At 47.6% G+C, this 18543-nt stretch overlaps 1 protein-coding gene across 2 annotated transcripts; it reads right to left on the bottom strand.

Annotated features, from left to right (window-relative positions):
- Positions 1-294: 294 nt before the first annotated feature.
- LOC122177999 (acrosin binding protein) lies at positions 295-18278 on the bottom strand. 2 transcript variants are annotated; one of them, XM_042867880.1, is made up of 9 exons: positions 17954-18278; positions 11526-11620; positions 11166-11271; positions 10141-10534; positions 2251-2383; positions 1874-2053; positions 1600-1767; positions 1442-1528; positions 295-879 (listed from the first exon to the last, which is right to left on the bottom strand). In XM_042867880.1, the coding sequence occupies exons 1-9, from the start codon at positions 18228-18230 to the stop codon at positions 766-768; spliced, it is 1554 nt and encodes a 517-aa protein (XP_042723814.1). In that variant the 5' UTR covers positions 18231-18278; the 3' UTR covers positions 295-765. The 2 variants fall into 2 exon arrangements, with proteins under 2 accessions (XP_042723814.1, XP_042723815.1); XM_042867881.1 differs by lacking the exon at positions 1600-1767.
- Between the last annotated feature and the right edge of the window lie 265 nt (positions 18279-18543).

The raw sequence follows: 18543 nt of genomic DNA, 5'->3' as shown, positions 1-18543 counted from the left end.
TGGCACTCTGTCTTCAGCCTCATCGGACTTTTTGTGGTTTAAATTTATTTTCAATACAGAGTTGGAGGACACAGGCCCCAGAAACCTTTAAACCTTAGAAGTAAAGCAGCTGTCAAAGAAAGCAAAGTGTTTACATTAACTCCTTCCTCACAAACTGTTTAAGACCTGCAGGACACCTGGCTTTGCCTCTGCTGGGGCTGGCAAGGTGAGATGCCATGCTGGAGGTCTCATCCTCAGAATATTATCACCCATGGCATGTGTGCTGCAGTGAGTGAGAGCCATCAGGGAGCCATGCAGGAGCAGCTGGAGAGCCACCTCCAACTAGAGAGGTCGCTGTGGATTTGACAAAGTGGCAGAAGCAGAGAGAAAGGAGCAAATTAGGTTTATAGGCTCTTTATAAAATACGATTCAGCCTTGGTAATGCAACTGATTAATGTCAATCTGCAGGGTCAGGAAGGCTAAGGGTTGCTGGGGACTTCATGCAGGTGGCTCTAAATCCATATACTGGGGACAACACCTTTCCCAGGCTCCTTCATCTGGAGAAAACCTTTTCAAGAGAAGTTTCAGTGGGCAGCAGGGTGAAATGCTGTTGGATGCAGCTCCTCTCCTGATGTGCTGCTGTCAAGGCTGCAGAGTAGGTGCCCAAGTGATGAGATTTGGCCATGGACTTGCTGACTGATCAGCAAGGAGCCTGGAAAGAGCTGTTTGGGTTCTCTGCACTGCCACAATTCCATGCACCTGTTACACATTGCCCACCACTGCACCTCATCCTTCAGTGAGGCTGAGGAACCTCTGGTGCCAGCGCATTACTTCCTCTTTTCCCTCTTCCTCACTCAGAACGTGGTAGGTCTGGTTTGTGAAGCAGCCATGGCGAATCACCTGAAAGAAGAGCTTGAGTTTGTTTCATAGGGTTGGAACCGCCACACTTCCTAAAATATGAGATAGTCCTCTGTTCAACTCTGGGGTTCTGGGCTTTGTTACCAGTAGGAAGTTGGTGTATGGGGGAGATTCTCCTTTGTGAGAGGACATATAAGGACAACCTAATGGATGGAAGGTTTCCCATGGTTACGTATCTTGACACTCTGCAGTCATGTATCAATGCCTCTGCAAATCCCACTGCTGTTGGTACCCACCCCATACACACCCAATTCTGTCCTTTTGGAAGGAAAAGCACTGACAGGTGAAGTTCTGCAGAGACTCGGGTCTTCTGTGCAAGCATGGATTAGGCTGCCCAGTGAGGTTGTGGATGCTCATCCCTGGAGATGTTCAAGGCCGGGCTTTGAGAAACCTGGTCTAGAAGGTGGTGTCCCTGCCTATAGTGAGGGGTTGGAACTAGATGATCTTAAAGGTCCCTTCCAATCTAAACCATTCTATGATTCTATGCCCAGCCATGGAGGAGAAGGCAAAGGCCAAGTAAGGGATGGCAGAGGCTGCTTCTTACCCTCTGGTTGTAGAGGCTGTGCTGCAAGCACTGGTGGCTTTTGAAGGCGCAGTAAGTGGGGTGCTGAACTCCACCCGAGTCACAGATCTGTGGAGATGGGAATGAAAACCAGAGAAAAGAGAGGAGAAGGAGAGATGGAGCACCCTCCCAGCACCCACCTTGCCTGGGACATCCCCCGCTTGGAAGGTTGCATATTCTGCCTGCAGCCAGAGCATCACACGAGGATCATCGCAGCCCCGGGTGGCTATCAGGCTGCACCAGTATTCTGGTCGCAGGCCTCCAGAAACCTGTGCGCCAAAATACTCCGAGGGCTCTGGGAAGCTGGTCTGCAAAGGGGTGGGATGAAAAGAGCCATGCATTTCTCCCTCCTTCCCCACCACTGTGACCATCTCCTTCCTCGCAGGCCAGAAGGAGATGCAGCATGCTCGGTACCTTGTTGCCTGCAGCCCGGTGCTGGGTTGAGATCTGGGGGTTGATGTATGCGATGAAGCTGCCTGTCTCGCAGCGAACACGCCTCAGGTTGTAAATGTTCTGGCACTGCTCCATTTTCAGTGAGCAGAAAGCACAGGCAGGGCATAGGTCCATATGCTGCCTCCCAAGGCTGTCACACACCTAGGGAGGTGTGATGGTGCGGTCAGGGGGAGAGGCTGGGGAGCCCGGATCCCTGGTGTGGGTTTGCCTCACTGGCTCAACTGGGTTGGCTTCTCCTGGGGTGGCACCTGTAATGGCAGTGCCTACAAGCACTGCAGTCAGTACTACAGGGAGCCCTGTCCACAACGGGGGTCGAAGGTGGGCATCAGCATCTTTACCGAATCTCCGAACCCAAGGATCTTTTCTTCCAACTCCTTCCATGCCTGGGTGACAGCTGAGGAGACACAGACTCCCTCCAACACTGCATAGCACAGGATCATCACTGCTTCCTTCCTCTTCAGGGCAAGAAGACTGGCAGAGAAATGGATGAAGGAGGTCAGTTCTCTTCCCTTGCCATGAGCTAAGATAAGCCCTTAGGTAAAAACAGAAGGGGAGGAAAACAGGCCTGACACAAAATAGAAAAACCTTTCTGAGAAAGCCTTGGCCAACCTGCACAGTGAGTGTGCCAGCATTGTCTGCCTGTGCCTTTACCTGTGCAACATGGAGGGGGGGCTTTCAGAGGGACTGGAGGAGGAGCACAGCTTCAGGGATTTTCCCAGTATCACCAAAGCAGCTGCTGTGTAGTTTTATCTTTACAATGGCACAGCAAGATCTTTGTTAGAGTCTGCTGAGCGCCAATTATGGGGCAGTCCCATTGTGGTCTGGAGAATACTATGTCTCTCTTCTGCTTGAGCCAATGTTTTTGATGGAAAGAGGAATTAATTGGTAATAATGGTGGTGAATTAACTGTTCATCCAAACTCATGCAGGAAGTCACAGATAGAAAACAGGATAGTAGGATAACAACAGTAAGAATGTTTTACGTCTTAGGAACAGCAGAAATTGTAGGTTATTATACAAGAATCATGTGAATTATCAACAATGATGCAGAAGACATAAAAACACTCATTAAATATTTCTTTCCTGTGACCAGGGAAAAGTCCCAGCGATAAACAGATGAACAGGCAAGAGCAGCAACTGCTGATGTTAAAATGTTCTTGAAATTCATTCATGTGCTAATGTGTATGGAGGAGTTTCCCTGAGAGTGGCTGAGACCTCAGAGAAGAGATAGATGGGGGAACCAGAGGAAAGTCATTAAGGTGAGATTTCCTAACACCTGGAAAACATTCACAGAGAGTGGGAAGCTAAGGGAGCCAGGTGTAGCTGAGTGAGGGCACTGCTGAGTGAGCACTTGGTTAGACTGCACTTCTGCCTGCTCCTGAAATGAAGAGAGGCTTCAATGGTGACATGATTTCTCCATGTCTTGGAGACTTGATAAAGATAGCCCAAATTTGAGTTAGGAGTGGGGCTGTAGGCAGAAGTAATTATCCAATGCCTCAACAGCTCACAGTGAGCAGCAGCAAGCGAGCATGTCAGGATCTCTGAAGTACCTCTGAAGGCACTGCTCTCATTTAGATACTACAAGAGAACCTGGAAAATCTTGGTCACAAAAAATATCTCCATGCTATTTTTTTTTTAAGATGTTATGGTCAAAATTGTTTTATCAGAGTCCTGCAGATGTTGCTTGAGCCTGCATCGAGACAAGAGAAGGTGTTCCTTCAACACATGGTGTTGTGCTGCAGTCTGGACAGGCTGCAAATAGGATTCAGACACACGAACAAATTATAGTGGTGCCAACCCACAGCACATCAACAACATCCACTGAAAAAATGAAGGCACTTCAAAACCTAGTAACTGATGTATTGCAAGACTGTGTATCTCTCACTCCAGTACAACACAGTACAGCTGGCCTGGTTGGATGTTTGAGGAGGAAAGATCAGAGCAGAGAAGGAACAAAATGGTGGTCAGGTGAAATCTCTAGTGACTGGAAAAAAGGCAATGTCACACTTACTTTTAAGATGGGTAAAAGGATGACCCAGGGAACTACCAACCTGTCAGCCTCATCTCTGTGTCAGGGAACATCATGTAGCAGATCCTTCTATGCTATGCTAAGGCATGTGGAAGAGAGGGAGGTGATATAGGATAACCAGCATGGCTTCACAAAGGGCAGGTTCTACCTGACAAATCTTGTTTTTTATTATGGCATAACTGCACCAGTGGACAAGGAAACAGCCACTGATGTCATCTACCTGGACTTCAGTGAGGCCTTTGACATAGTCTTTCATAACATCCTTCTCTCCAAATTGGAAATTGATGGGTGGACTGTTTTATGGTAACTGATAAGAAATCTTACTCAGTAGTGGTCAATGGCTCAATGTTTGGATAGAGATTAGTGGCAGGTGGTATTTCTCAGGGGTCAGTACTGAGACCAATGCTCTTTAATACCTTCAGCAATGACATTGATCGTGGGATCAAGTGCACCCACTGCAAGTTTGTAGATGATGCCAAGCTGTGCAGTTGACATGGCCAAAAGACAGAATGACATCCAGAGAGACCAGGACAGGCTTAAGAAGTGGGCCCAGGTGAACCTCATGAGATTCAATAAATCCAAGTGCAAGGTCTTGCACCTGGGTTGCGGCAACCACTGCTATCACTACAAACTGGGGGATGTAATGAAGAAGCACAGTCCTGTCAGAAAGGACTCGGGGTACTGGTGGATGGCAAGCTGGATATGAGTCAACCATGTGCCCTTGTAGCCCAGAAAGCCAACCATATCCTGGGCTGCATCAAAAGGAGCATGGCCAGCTGACTGAGGGAGGTGACCCAGCCCCTCTGCTCTGTGCTAAGAGCTCACCTGGAGTACTGCATCCAGCTGTGGAGTTGTCAGCACAGGAGAGACATAGACCTTTTGGAGCATGTCCAGAGGAGGGCCACAAAAATGACCCAAGGGATGGAACAACTCTCCAACGAGTACAAGCTGAGAGAGCTGGGGCTGTTCAGTCTGGAGAAGAGATGGGTCTGGGGAGACCTGAGGATGGCCTTTCAAAAGGGGGCTATGAGAAAGAAGGGGGCAGGATCTTCAGAAGGGTCTGCTGTGATGGGACAAAGGGAAATGGTTTCAAACTAGAAGATGAAAGATTTAGATTGGATATAAGGAACATGTTTGTATGATAAGAGTAATGAGATACTGGAACAGGTTGCCCAGAGCTGTGGTGGAAGCCCCATCCTTGGAGACATTCAAGGTCAGCCTCACAGGGCTCTGAACAACCTGATTTAGGTTGCAGATGCCTCTATTCATTGCAAGGAAGTTGGACTATATGACCTTTAATGAGCCCTTCCAACTCAAAAAATTCTATGATTCTATGAAAAGAATGCAAACTGAGGAGAGGAGTGACAGGTAGCAATTCTGACAAAGCTGGAAAGAATGAAAATGTGCCAGCACAAAGAGAAACAAAGTCCGTGTACTATGGAGAGCACAGTTCCAAAACCTGTAAGATCTTTTATGTCTACTCCTACATCCCACGAGTCCATATAATCTCTCTTTTTTCTTTCTTTTTTTTTTTTTTTTTTTTATTCCTTTCTAAACACTCACAGGAAAGCTTTTGAAATTTAAGCAAAAAGTCCCTCTGGTCTGTGCTGATCCCAGATGAGGATCCTGCCTGTGGCTGTTTAATACAGTCTCTTCAGTATTTCACTGTGACTGAGCGCTGGGCTTCCCTGGGAGAGCAACCAGGGCCAGCCCCTGGGTGCATCTAGTACTACTTCTCTGTAGAGAAGTGCTCTTTGAGTGAGAATTACCAAACATTTGGAGTTTATCTCTAGAGCAGTTGCTGCAGAGCAGCCCAAGAGAGCCAGATTTCAGTCTGCTGTGCTGATAAGTCTATGACAGCTGAAGACAGTCTCTGCCAGCACTCAGATCCTGGCTGCTCAGTTACAGCTGGATCTTAGGCTTTAAACACTGGCAAGCTACCTGAATCAGCTTGGTGGGATTCATACTCTTTGATTAATGAACCTGACATTATTCTCCAAAATTACCTGAAACAATTTACCTACACATATATCACTGTTGTTTCACTACTCATTTGATATTCTAGTGGCATGTTTTGATTTTATTGCTTCTTTATCATACCAGCATGACCAAACCATTAAAGTGAGAAAGACATTTACAGTCATTAAAGACGATATGAATAGCTCCAGTGTTTCCATCACCAAGATAGAAAAAGGTCTTGCTTGCTGTATTTTAAAGAAAAAAACAACAAAAAAGGATAACAATAACGTGAAGCTTAGAATGTGTTTGCTACTAAGTGGTTTCAACAGCCCCTCGCTTTTTCCCACACAGTACTAGTGCAGCAAGTGCTGCCCAAGCCATATGCAAAGAACTAGAGGCAGAAGGGTAATGAAAGAGAACTCAGCTCCCACCTTCTTTAACAAGAGTGCTTCCATAAGCAGCTAATAAGCAGCAATAAAGCATCTGCTGAATGCTGATGACCTACTTGTCAGAACAGACTCAAAGTCAGGAGTGGGCAGAAGCCTGTGCTTCATGACAAACTTCATAGATTAATAGGCTGTACTCAGTTTGACCTAACTACAGATACAGATCAGAACGCTTCACTCTCCTGAGCACTACTCACTGACTTTGCTGGTGACCACATATGCAGAAGCACAAAACAAGGTGCTATAGCATCCTCTCACCCATAGAGGAAATAGAGTCATGCTGTCAGCCTGAGGCTAACAAGAAATTATGTTGCTCTTGCTTTCACATCTATTTTCAGCTCTATCTCTGTTTTACATCTCTGCTCTGAGGCTGGCTGGCCTTACGGTTGCAAGTTGGGTTGGTTTACCAGCCCTGTTTTACCAGCACTAGGTGCACCTGGGCCACTGCTGGTTTCCTTCCCAGAGACCACAGATCAGAGATGTTCCCTGCTGCTACTCATGGCAGCGCTGAGGCTCTTGGTCTGGTCACAGAGACCTTAGAGCAGTGGTGAAGATCCAGCCCAGCCTAACAGCACTGCTGCCCGATCCCTGTACTCATCAGCACACTGCTGAGCATGGAAAAGGCTGCTGGCAAGTGTGCAGAATATTCAAGGATCAGGAAACATTGAAGACCTGTCATGGGAATACAAGCTGTGATTCTGTGATTCTGTGATTCTGTGAAGCTCAGCTTAGCACCTCTGCACCATAACGTCATAACTGCTGTCCTGGAAAATGTTTAACAATACTTATAGGCGATGTCTCAAAGGGAAAGTGAAAAAACACAACTGAGAAAATTCATCTAAGTCACAGAATTCCTCTGTGACAAAAAACCAAAACTTTGGATAAAAGCCCATCTTGCTTTAGTGACTTGAGACATGTAGCAACGCATTTCAGCCTACTTCACTTTTGGGGTGTTGCTGAGGAGGGCTGGTTGACAACATCCACCTCTCCCTCAACATAATGAAAAGAATTTGGGCCATTACTGTGCAGCTGCTGAACATCTCTGATATCAGCACGTGGCAAACAGGAGAGAAGGAGCAAACAACGGATTCGCGACTTCTGACTTTCGGGGATTGCTGCAGGAAACCAAAACCACTAAGGGAAAGATAATGTTAACAGATTCAGAAAGAAAAAGATATATATTTTTTTCTTTTAAAGCATATCTCAAGTAAGACATGGCATGGTTATAACGTGTTGAAGCCAAAAAGGATTTGTTGACGTGTCATGTAACCCACAACAGTAAATATCTTACAGTCCATTCATAACAGGAGATGTTTAACAGTACATACTAGGAATAAATCTTTTTGAGTCAGTGAGTCTGAGAAATCTCTCTCAAATTCTTAGCATGAGGGCTGAGGGGATTTCCAGCCACCTGACATCACCTCAGAGTGCCAGAGATGTCTCAGCAGCCTGTGAGTGCCCCAAGACCAACAGTGCAAGTCAAGTGACAAGTGCTGGACACAGGAGTCACTGGGAATGTGGGGCATTACTCTGTCTTGGTCCATGCACCAGGAATCTGGCTGTGTCAACAAGACTTGGGATGCTGAATGGGATGCAGGGGTCATACAGACAAACACTGTAGCAGCAGGAAGTTCTGGAAAAGGGGCAAGGCAGTTCTTGTGTTGACATCCTCCTATGTGTTGCACTGTGTTGCTGAGTGGTATGTGCAGACCTGGTGCATGTTGTTGTCCAAAAGGGATGATGAAATTTGCCCCAGAAATGAGAGTTGCAAGGCTTTATCATGTGAGCTACAGAGCTCTGCTTAGATTATTCCAGGATTGAAGAAGGGCATATAGGGAACTGTATAGAGAAGAAATACAAGAAGGTAAGAAGCTCATTAATTTTGAGGCAGAAAGCAAAATAAGAATAAAAAAAATGAATAGATACAATAAACTGCATCTTTTTTTCTCCATAATGAATCACTGATAGCAGAAACAGTACATAAGTGTGCTTTGAGTTCTCAAACTTGTTATTTTGCTGTCATTGCCATCTCTCCCTCAAGGTCGCCACCAGCCTCACTGAGTAGCACAGAGCAGCTGCCACAGGGAGGGCCAAGTGAGGAGGGATGAGAGCCCCGCTGGACATGAGCCTGCAGGGCAGACGTGCATCCTGGGCCCAACATCCAGGTCACAGCTACACACACCTGGTGTTAAACCCAGTGCTGAGCAGAACCCTGTGTGCCAATAAGTCCTACCCATCACTGCAGGAATGGAAATGCCTCAAAGCACGGTGCCCCTGTTTTAGGTCATGCTTTGAAGTCCCTTGGAGAAGAGGCAGGATGTGGCAAGCAGTAAAGCTGACAGGCGCAGCCTAGCTCCCCTTTTTATCTCGCTTGAGTTTAAGCTTTGCTTAGCATGATTGATGGCACTCGGCTGTCAGGTTGCAGACACAGTCAGCATTAGTGTCTTTGAGGAACCCTGCAACAGAATAACGAGTGTCATCTGCAATCACAGCGGTCCCTCTGTAATCCCAATATAACTGAATCAGAGCAAGGCTCAATTTTGAGGCAGGGAAAACAAACATATCTTCAGTGAAGCATAATTTTGCCTTAGACTACATACACCAGGAAATGTTTGCTGGGCAGTAAAAGCCTCCTGCAGTGTTAGGAAAGAGGATGACACAAGTTACAACCTTGTAAGAGAACAGTTATGGTTTTAAGAATTTGATGCAATTACATGGAGAAGTGAGATCTCAGGCTTAACTCTAGCAGCACGTGGTGTTTTCAGAAGACACCACATGTGCAGTCATGCACAAAGCAATGCACTTACAGGACAGTCACTGCCCCGAGACAAAGAGAAGCTGAAATGACATATCTATGAAAATCATATCCTCCGTACCAAAGTACGGACGGACCAAAAACAGATGTGAGGGTAAGAAAATGATACTTTGCAGACCTTTTCTGTTTGGGCTCAGCAACTCCACCTGCCTGAACAGTGATGTGGATGGATCCTCTCAGGTCATCGCTAGATCACAGGAACAGAGAAGGATGCAAGAAATGTCCGCAACAAGCTGGACTGTCACAGGTCTGGAGTAGGCCTGGTGTGGGAACAGCTTTGCTCTTGCAAAGTGATAAAATGCAGATGCTCTCAAAGCCAGAACTACAAACAACCCAGGGAGAGCAGTGCTCAAATCCAGAGCATGAAGACATGCATGTGCTTGAAAAGCAATATAGGTCCTGTCAAGGTAGGAGCAAGGCTCTGTGCTCCCTGGTCCTGGGTTGAGTGAAAACAGAGCAACCCTCAGAAATCTTCTCAAGCCAGGCTGTATGAAGAAATACCTGCTTGATACTGTGTGCAGGGCAGCATAGAGATACAGTGGTGTCTTCCAGAAACCCAAGGCACTGAGTGTAAGGAAGCACCTCCTGCAGGTTGCCCGGTTTGTCAGTAGCTGGAAGCTGGGAGGAGGGTGAGCGCAGTGTGGGGAGGTGAAGAAGGCAAAGCCCTTCCTGCATACAGCTCAGGCTCAGCCAAAATGCAATTTTTCATGACTCATGTCACCAGGACAGCAACAGAACACAGAACAGTAATGGAACACCTATTAGCAATGCTCACTCTGTGCTCAAGCAAGGGCAGGGAGGTGTCCAAGGGACTGCTCATGCAGGAACACCTGCTCTGGATGGGGCTTGCTTCTCAGAGCTCACCCCCATACTCAGGGCAGGGCCACTGGCCATGCTGCTACTAACACATGAGGAACAATCTGTGTGCATGGTACGTGACAATCACCACTGCACCAAGTGTGGAGCTGAGTCTGCCTCACCTGCCAGGGGGGGCCATGTCTTGCATCTTCTCCTTTGCGCCGCTGGTCACACTCCCCAGATCTGAAGTGACGGCAGGGACTTCTGTGCCCGCCGCGGTCTCCAGGGAGAGGGCTGCACTGATAAGCTGCCAGACGCCACGCTGCAGGCGGTGCTCCCAAGTGCTCTCTGCCCAGGCATGGGATTGCGAGGGGGCAGGGGTGGGTGGCACTGGCAGGGCAGATGGTGGTACAGGTGGGCCCTTGTCCTGCAGGGATCTGGGCACCACTGGCATGGCTGGTGGGATCTTCCGCACCAGTGGTTTCTGACTTGAAAGGGCATAGGAGTACTTCAGAAGCATGTCCACGTTGGAGTGCAGATGGAGGTCAGCAGGAGAAAGAGGCGGCTTCTCTGGTACTGGGGAGAGAGCAGAACAGGAGGACTGGGAGCCACTCCAGCAGTTATTCTCCAGGAGCATGGAGGGCACCCTTCTGAGCGCAGCCAGATAGCTGCCTCCCCTCTTAGCAGAGCCGTGACCATTCTGCACAGGTGCTTCCTGATGGACTGGGACTATTTTTGCCAGTCTCACAATCCTTCACAAAATCACAGCATGGCTGAGGCTGGCAGGGCCCTCTGGATCATCTGGCTCAAGCCCTGTTCCAGCAGGGACACCCACAGCAGGTGCTCAGGCCCACCTTCAGGTGCCTTCTGGAGATCTCTAAGGAGGAGACCCCACAGCCTCTCTGGGCAACCTGTGCCAGTGCTTCATCATCTGCACAGCACAGAAGTGCTTCCTGGCGTTCAGAGGGAACATTCTGTGCTCCAGTTTGTGCTCACTGTCTCTTGCTCCTCAATCACAAGACCATTCTGTAGGCCAGGAAGAGGGAATTTCCTAGGCAGTGTGCTGACATGACAGCACCTGCATGTCTACCAGTCCCACAGCACAGCATAGACCCAAACCTCACATCCAGTGTTTCTGGGGGGAAGAGCAGCTATGGACAATCATCAGGCAATCAGAGGCACTCAGAGCCATTCAGTGCATCCATACCTGCTTCTGTAGGAGAGCTTTCATCTTTTGCCCAAAGGTCCACATCATAAGGTTGCTGCACTGGATGAAGAAGGCCTTTTGGAAAAAAACTCGGACATGGGATTCGCTGAGTGGAAAAGACAGAAATAAGATTCCTCTCCCTTCCCTTCCCTTCCCTTCCCTCCCTGCATTCCTTTGTTTTGTCCCTTGCTTGCATGCATCTGCTCACAGCACTAATTAAAACAATGTGCAATTTCGGAGGCATGTGCAAGATTCTGTACAACAACAGTATCTGTTGTCTGTTTTCTGTATTCTTCTGTTCTGGCCCCTTCCTTCTCCCAGGTGACACTTCTCTCTCATGGCCCAAGTCCCCCTGCTCACCTTGACATAGAATTTGCGCTTGGAGCAGCGATACTGGGCAAACTGGCAGAAGGTCTGAAACCACGGTGCCTCAGGGAAGGCAGAGCAGACAGGTCCTAGGGATGAGTGAGAGAGAAGGGAGGTGGGGGCAGGCCTCAGGATCAGCCAGAGCATGACTGGGACCAGCATCTCTCAGAGAGAGGCTTATTTTCAGAGCATGCTTGTGATGAACGGAGAGTTAAAGCTGCCCCCAGGTGGAGATCGCAGTTTGGTACTGCTGAAACTCCTGACATTTGATGCCACATGTTTCGCTATGCACTCCCCAGCGGTTCAGTTCACCCATCTGCCCTTATCTACACGGCATCTTCCTTTCTACAGAAATCCAAACCTCCTGTTTGCAGGACACAATAAGGATTCTTATTATTCACTAAATCACAGAATGGTTTAGGTTAAAGAGGACATCTGAATGTCACCCAGTCCAACGCCCTGCTCAAGCAAGGCCACCTAGAGCACTGTCCCTGAAAGGTGAAAGCATAAAAGGCAAGTAGCAGTGGTAGGTTAAGAGATGACCAGACCAGATCTGGGATCACCAGGGAGGACAACCTCTACAAAACAAAATACATAGGTCACTCTGAAAGTAGTGCTTCCTATTTATTTGTATGGAAACTATAACTGATACAAAGAGCACAGTAACACCATTTGATAGAGCAAATTCTCTTCTACAAAACACTATTTTTCAACACAGTCACCACCATTAGCTAAGCATTTTCACCAGCAGTGAACAAGAGCCTGCATGCTGTGCTTGAAAATTTCTGCACAAGTGGAGATGACCCGGTGTTCCACAGCTGCTACAACAACATTGTTGCTAGGAAAATGTTGTTTATGCAGATCATCTTTCAGTGGCTCAAACAAATGGCAGTCGGAAGGCATCAATTTTGAATTATATGGTGAATGTGGTAGGACAGTCCAGCCAAGACTGGCAGTGTATTCCATGGTCTTTCAACTGGCATGGGGCCTGGCATTACTGTGTTGTAAGAGAAAGGTTGTCCTCTTTTCTGTCCTGACTTTGGAAGTTCAAGCCCTCAGCTTAGTAAACATTGTGATGTAGTGGTAGGAGTTGATGTTTTGTCTGAGTTCCAGAAAATGCAGAAGGCTCCCCCCTTTCCTATCTTAAAAGACAATGCACGTTACTTCACCCACTGAGGGATATGTCTGAAACTTTTTCTTTGATGGAGAATTCACTATGGATTGCTGTTTTGATTCCAGCTCATAGAGATGACACCCCATCTTGTCACCATTAATGATATGATCCAAGAAACTGTAATCTTCAGTCACGTATTGGTTCAACAGGTCCCAAAAAACTTGCATGCAGTGTTCTTTCTGTTCCTATATGAGCATCTGTGGATCCGCTTGGCAAAAACTTTGTGATATTCCAACGTTGCCACCATCATTTGCAATGCATCACAGATGATATTCAGCTTCATACACAGTTCCCTAGTTGTGATCCACTGATTCACACGGACGAACTGATTGAGATGCTCTTCATTTCATGATGTGACAGCTGTGCATGAATGTCTGGAATGTGGCTTGTCTTTCACATCACTGCCGCCTCTGCTGAAATGCACCACCCACTGCCTCACTGTGCTCACATCCACTGTTTGGTTCAGTAAGCATTCAGCAAGCATTGGTGAATGCTAATGGGTGCAATTTTTTTCCCACATAGAGGAATTCAGTGACATACCTTTGCTTCATCTTCACGCCCATGTCAGACTCCATTTTGTCACACTGCTCCTCTGCTGCCCTCTGTAGCATGGCAACAAAATGTAATAGAATATTGGCAGGGAGGTTTAGTCTCTACTGCCATACCAGCAACGTCCATCCAGCTTTGACACTGATGGTCAAAATAAATAATAAAATAGGAAGCATTACTTTCAGAGCAGCCCTTGTAAGTTTGTAGTGATTCTAGCCGTACCAGGGTTAGTGGAAAGTCCAACGTGCTGTGGGCAAAGTCTGTGCCTGTGCACACCTGTACAACAGCCTTTTGAGGGCACTGCTGACCTTACTGGCTCAAATCTGCAGCCCAAAACCCTGGGAAATTTTGGGAAGGAGGTGATTTTGTGCTCCATCTGCTCTGCACATGCATGAGCAGAGCAATTCCATGACTGCCTATGTCTGCAGGAGAGCTTAGAGCTCGACGTGCTCACCATTTTGGTCTGTGTCCTGCCTTCAGACAAGCACCAAAGCTCCTCCAGCCATCCTGCCCACTCCTGCAGCATTCTGTGAGCCCGCAGAGAGTGGAGAAGCCACTCAGGAGCCTCCTGGCTCCTCTGGAACCCAGAAGAACTCTTTGTGGTCCCAGCAAAATGCAACACCCTCAATCCAGCTACATGTAAGCAGGTAGGGAAAATTTTAGAGAGAAAAGTGTCTTTGGGAACCCTCAGAAAACAACACAGTGACTGCAGGACTGGTCCCTGCAGGCCTGCCAGGGGGGTTCAAGCACTGATGGAGGTGGTAGAGATGGGTTTTTTCAGCATGCATTGCGCAGAAACCAGAGCATCCCATTCTGCCATGTTATTAGCTTAGAGTTGGCTGTTAATTTTGAGAAAAGCAACGGGCAGACCCAAACATGAAGATGATCAGAAATCAGGGAGGACAGACCTGTCGCATCATATGGAGGCAGATACAGTCAAAATGCTGAATAAGTCAGAGGTCTTCAAAGGAAGTGAGGAAGGTTTAAGGTTCTACATGTAAAAAACATGCGGAAAACACCGCAGGTATTACCTGCACCTGAGGCTGATTACTTGAGAAGTTGCTCTCTGCCATGCAGTAAGCAGGAGGCCATAGACCTGTCTAAATGGTACCTCTTCTCTTGCGCTTAGCATAAAGATTCACCAGCAAAAGTATAATTTCAGCTGTTCATCAGGAGCCAACTTGACTGAAATGAACCTGACATCTCCCTGCCCTTTGCCTTTTCTCTGAATCCTCTGACATTCTTGCCAGGAGGAGAGCTTCCAGCACTGTTAATTTAATGCATAAAATCATTTACTTTGTTCCTGTGCTCATCCTGCCCATTTGCTTGCTGCAAACAGCTACAGCTTCTGCTGGATCTCAGGAGGCTTGGGCTTTGTGGCCAACTCCATGTGCAGGAGCTCCAAGTCCTGAAGGGTTTCCAAGTAACAAGCAATTATTTTACAATTACATCTTCACTGAAAGATGGAGCCAGCCAAGTTACTTTTAAACCTGTGTTAGGAAAACTTCCTCTTGACACAGTTCATCCACGTAACAGAATACTAGGAGTTTACATGTACATTTCACAGAATCATAGAATCATAGAATCATAGAATCGTAGAATCATAGAATCATAGAATGGCCTGGGTTGAAAAGGACCATAGTGATCATCTAGTTTCAATTCCCCTGCTATGTGCAGGGTCACCAACTATCAGACCACACTGCTCAGAGCCACAATGGCTTAGGCTAGAAGGGATCTAAAAGTCCCACATCTGCCACAGGGAAGGGCTGCCACCCTGGGCCCTGCTGCCCTGTGCCCCATCCAACCTGGCCTTGAACATCTCAAAGGATGAGGCATCCACAGCTTCGCTGGGCAGCCTGTGTCAGTGCCTCACCTCCCCGAGTGAATCATTTTTCCTAATATCCAACCTAGATTTCCCCTCTTTTAGTTTAAAGCCATTCCCTCTTGTCCTATCACTATCTGTCCATGTAAAAAGCCGGTCTTCCTCCTGCTTATAAGGCCCCTTTAAGTACTGGAAGACCACAGAGTGGTCTCCCTAGAGTCTTCTCTTCTCCAGTCTGAACAAGTGCAGCTCCCTCAGCCTTTCTTCATAGGAGGGGGTTCTCCATCCCTCTGATCACCTCCATGGCCCTGAACTTCCCTTCTTTAAAGCACTACATAACTGCTTTCCTGAGCACCACATGTGAAGAAGCACAGTCAACACTCACGAGTGCCAGGACTGCCCAAGTCCTTGTAGGCAGTGGCTAAGCTGCCCGTGTGGCTTCAGCAGTGGGTCCCTGCTACAAGGGAAATGCAGGAGGCTTCAGAGCGAGATAGATGGGGATCAAAGATGTTGGTCAACAGACACCAACCCCCTCTGCTGTCAGGGTTTGGGTACCAGGAAGTGAGAGACCCAAAGCAGAGCAGCAGTGGGAATGTCTCCAACCAATAGGATGGTGGCTTGGTGGTCCACAGTGCTGGACTGCACCTAGCTCCTCAGTGTCAGGTGCTAGCAAGTGAGGCAGGAAGCCCAGGACCTCTCCCTGGGTCTGTTGGTGCAGGATGGGAACCATTCCCCTGGCACAGCTGCAGAAACAAGCAAGAAATAGTTGCCCTCAAGCTGCAGTCCAAATAAGCAGAGACATTTGGATAATCATTCATTTCATTGACGTTCATAGCTAAATATAAAGACATTTTTTTATGAGAAAATTGCTCCTATTTTTTTTTTCTCAGAAGAAAAATAAAACAGAAGTAGTCCCAAGTTTTTCAGCTGCAGAGATATAATTATGCCACTTAAATTCTCTGATGCAGGGGTGCAGAGAAAGTATGATTGCAGAGATTTAAAGGGTGCTGTTGCTATGGCACTTTCTGAACTGGGATGTTTCTTGGCTACAGAAATGTTAAACACTTTAAAAAGCAGCTTATCAGCTCAAGGTTTCTTAAAGGCCTACGATAGCCTTCTGCATTAAACCCTAAATCTTGCTGGAAAGAGCTGTTCATTTCAGCAAGGGTAATCTGGGAGGAATACAGAGACACTGCAGAAGCATCCAAGGATGAAGTTAGGAAAGCTAAAGCCTAGATGTAACTGAAGCAGGCCAGAGATGTCAAGGACAATGAGAAGAGGTTCTTTAAGTTATTAGGTAACAAAAAAAAGACCAGGATAATGTGGGCCCATTCTTTAAGGAGGCAGGGACCAAATTATTCAGGACATGAAAAGATTTGATGTACTGGATGCCTTTTTTGCTCCAGTCTTTACTAGCAAGAAAAAGGGAAAACTGAGGCTGTATTCTTGGTGGAAGACCATCAGATCAGGGAATACTAAAGTGAACTGGATCCATGGGTCTCAATGGGATGAACCCTCAAGATGGCAGATGTTATTGTGAGTGTACTTTTGGTAATTCTTGAACAATCATGGAGACTGGAGAAGTGCCCAAAGACTAGAGGAAAAGCAAATGACCCTGCCAATCTCAGGAACAGTGCGAGCCTTGGGAAACAGAGGCTAGGCAGGCTCAAATAGGTCCCTGGGAAAGTGCTGGAGGTGCAATAATGAAAACCATTTCCAGACAAGTGAACAACCAGAAAATCATCAAGAGCCATGCTAGATCAACAAGATAAGGTTCTATACCAAATATGAAATAATATGAAATAACTGCCCTGGTAGATGAGAGGAGAATGGTGGATATTGTCTACCTGGATTTCAGTTAGGCTTTTGAGGCTGTCCCATATAAGATCCTCAAATAATTCTAGAGAATTATTTGATGTGTGGACTGAATTGGCAGACAGTGAAGTGGGTTGAAAACTGACTGACTGGCTGAGTCCAGAGGGCAGTCATTGGCAGTGAAAAGCCTAGTGGGAGGCCAGTAACTAGTGGTGTACTACAGAGGTCAATATTTCATCCGGTCCTATTCAACACCTTCATTAATGTTCTAAATGACAGTTTGTGGAGTCCAACAATGGGCCATAAAGATGATTAAGAGACTGGAGTGCTTCTCTTACTAGGAAAGGTTGAGAGAACTGAGACTGTTCTGCCTGGAGAAGAGAAAGCATAGGTGGATCTCATTAGTATCTATAAATACCTAATGGGAGGGTGCAGAGGACAGAGCCACGCTCTTTTCATTGGTGCCCAGTGCCAGGACGAGAGACAATGGGCACATTCTGGAGCACAGGGGTTCCAGCAGGCAGCCCTTCTTTACTGTGGATGGCAGAGCAGATCTTTCAGATATTCAGAAGCTGCCTGAATATGGTCCTGGGCACCCTTGCTGTGAGTATCCCTGCTAGAAGAGGGGTTGGACCACGTGAACCCAGAGGACTCTGCCATCTCAACCTTTCTGCGATTCTGTGAAGAGGAGAGGTGATATAATAGCAGCCCACAATGACTTGGAGAAGAGCTAAAGAACAGGAAAGAAAACCTCTTCTTGGTGGTGCCAAATGAAATAAGAAAGAAAAATCTGGAAATTCCTTTTTTTGCAAGAAAAGTGGCGCAGCACTTGAAGCTCCCAGACAGGCAATCAGAACAACTTTGGAGGCTTCTGTAACTTGTCTGCCCAAAGCCAGGGTGATCTAGTGCTGAAATTGTATTGATCTGAGTCTGACTTTGGACTACAGACCCCAGAAAGGCCCATCCCATCGCCATTCCCACTGTCCGTAGGCATTTTGACAGGTACTGCTTCTGGAGGTGAGGTGATCCCAGCAGCACCCTGAGGTATTCACAGTGTCCTACCTTCAGGGACATGGCCGTGGTTCTCCTGCTGATCCAGCCGCAGGACTGCAGGGCTGAGGCAGCCAAAGGTCTGACGTAGGTGACAGGATGCATGGGCCTTCCGGATTGGCCACAGGCTGGAGAAGAAGAGCTGGTACTCGTCATCGGACAGAGGGCTGCCCACGGGAGGCACTGGTGGCGCAGCAGAGGATGCCAGCAACATCAGCAGTCCTGGGGAGACAGCAGAATGTACTTCCTCTCTTTTGCCTTTGGCTGGGGTCCCCCTTCTCTCCTTCATCCCCTGTGCCACTTTCCACTCTACATCCTTTCTTAGAACCTCCAGATCCCCCCCTGGTTGAGCATGATTGAGGGCTGGAACAGAGAGCAGGCCCAACATGATGGTCCTGTGAGAGGCACGGGGCTGGAGGAAATATGGGGTGAGGGCACAGTAGCAGGGAATTCTAACACCCACCCCCCAGCCTAGGCACAGTGCCCCAAGGCCCTGCTGTGGCCCCTGGGAGGATGGGCAGCAGCCTCGTTAGTCACTCACTCAAAAGGGAGGGCAACCTCAACATTTCTACCCCTTGCCCCAGCACTCCCGTCCTGCTGGG

This window comes from Lagopus leucura, unplaced genomic scaffold, assembly GCF_019238085.1.
Source record: "Lagopus leucura isolate 7727_CA_CO unplaced genomic scaffold, USGS_WTPT01 Super-Scaffold_100001, whole genome shotgun sequence".
In the NCBI taxonomy this organism is placed as follows: Eukaryota; Metazoa; Chordata; class Aves; order Galliformes; family Phasianidae; genus Lagopus; species Lagopus leucura.
The sequence above is the reverse complement of the archived record's forward strand: the minus strand, read 5'-3'. Positions and strand labels throughout refer to the sequence as shown.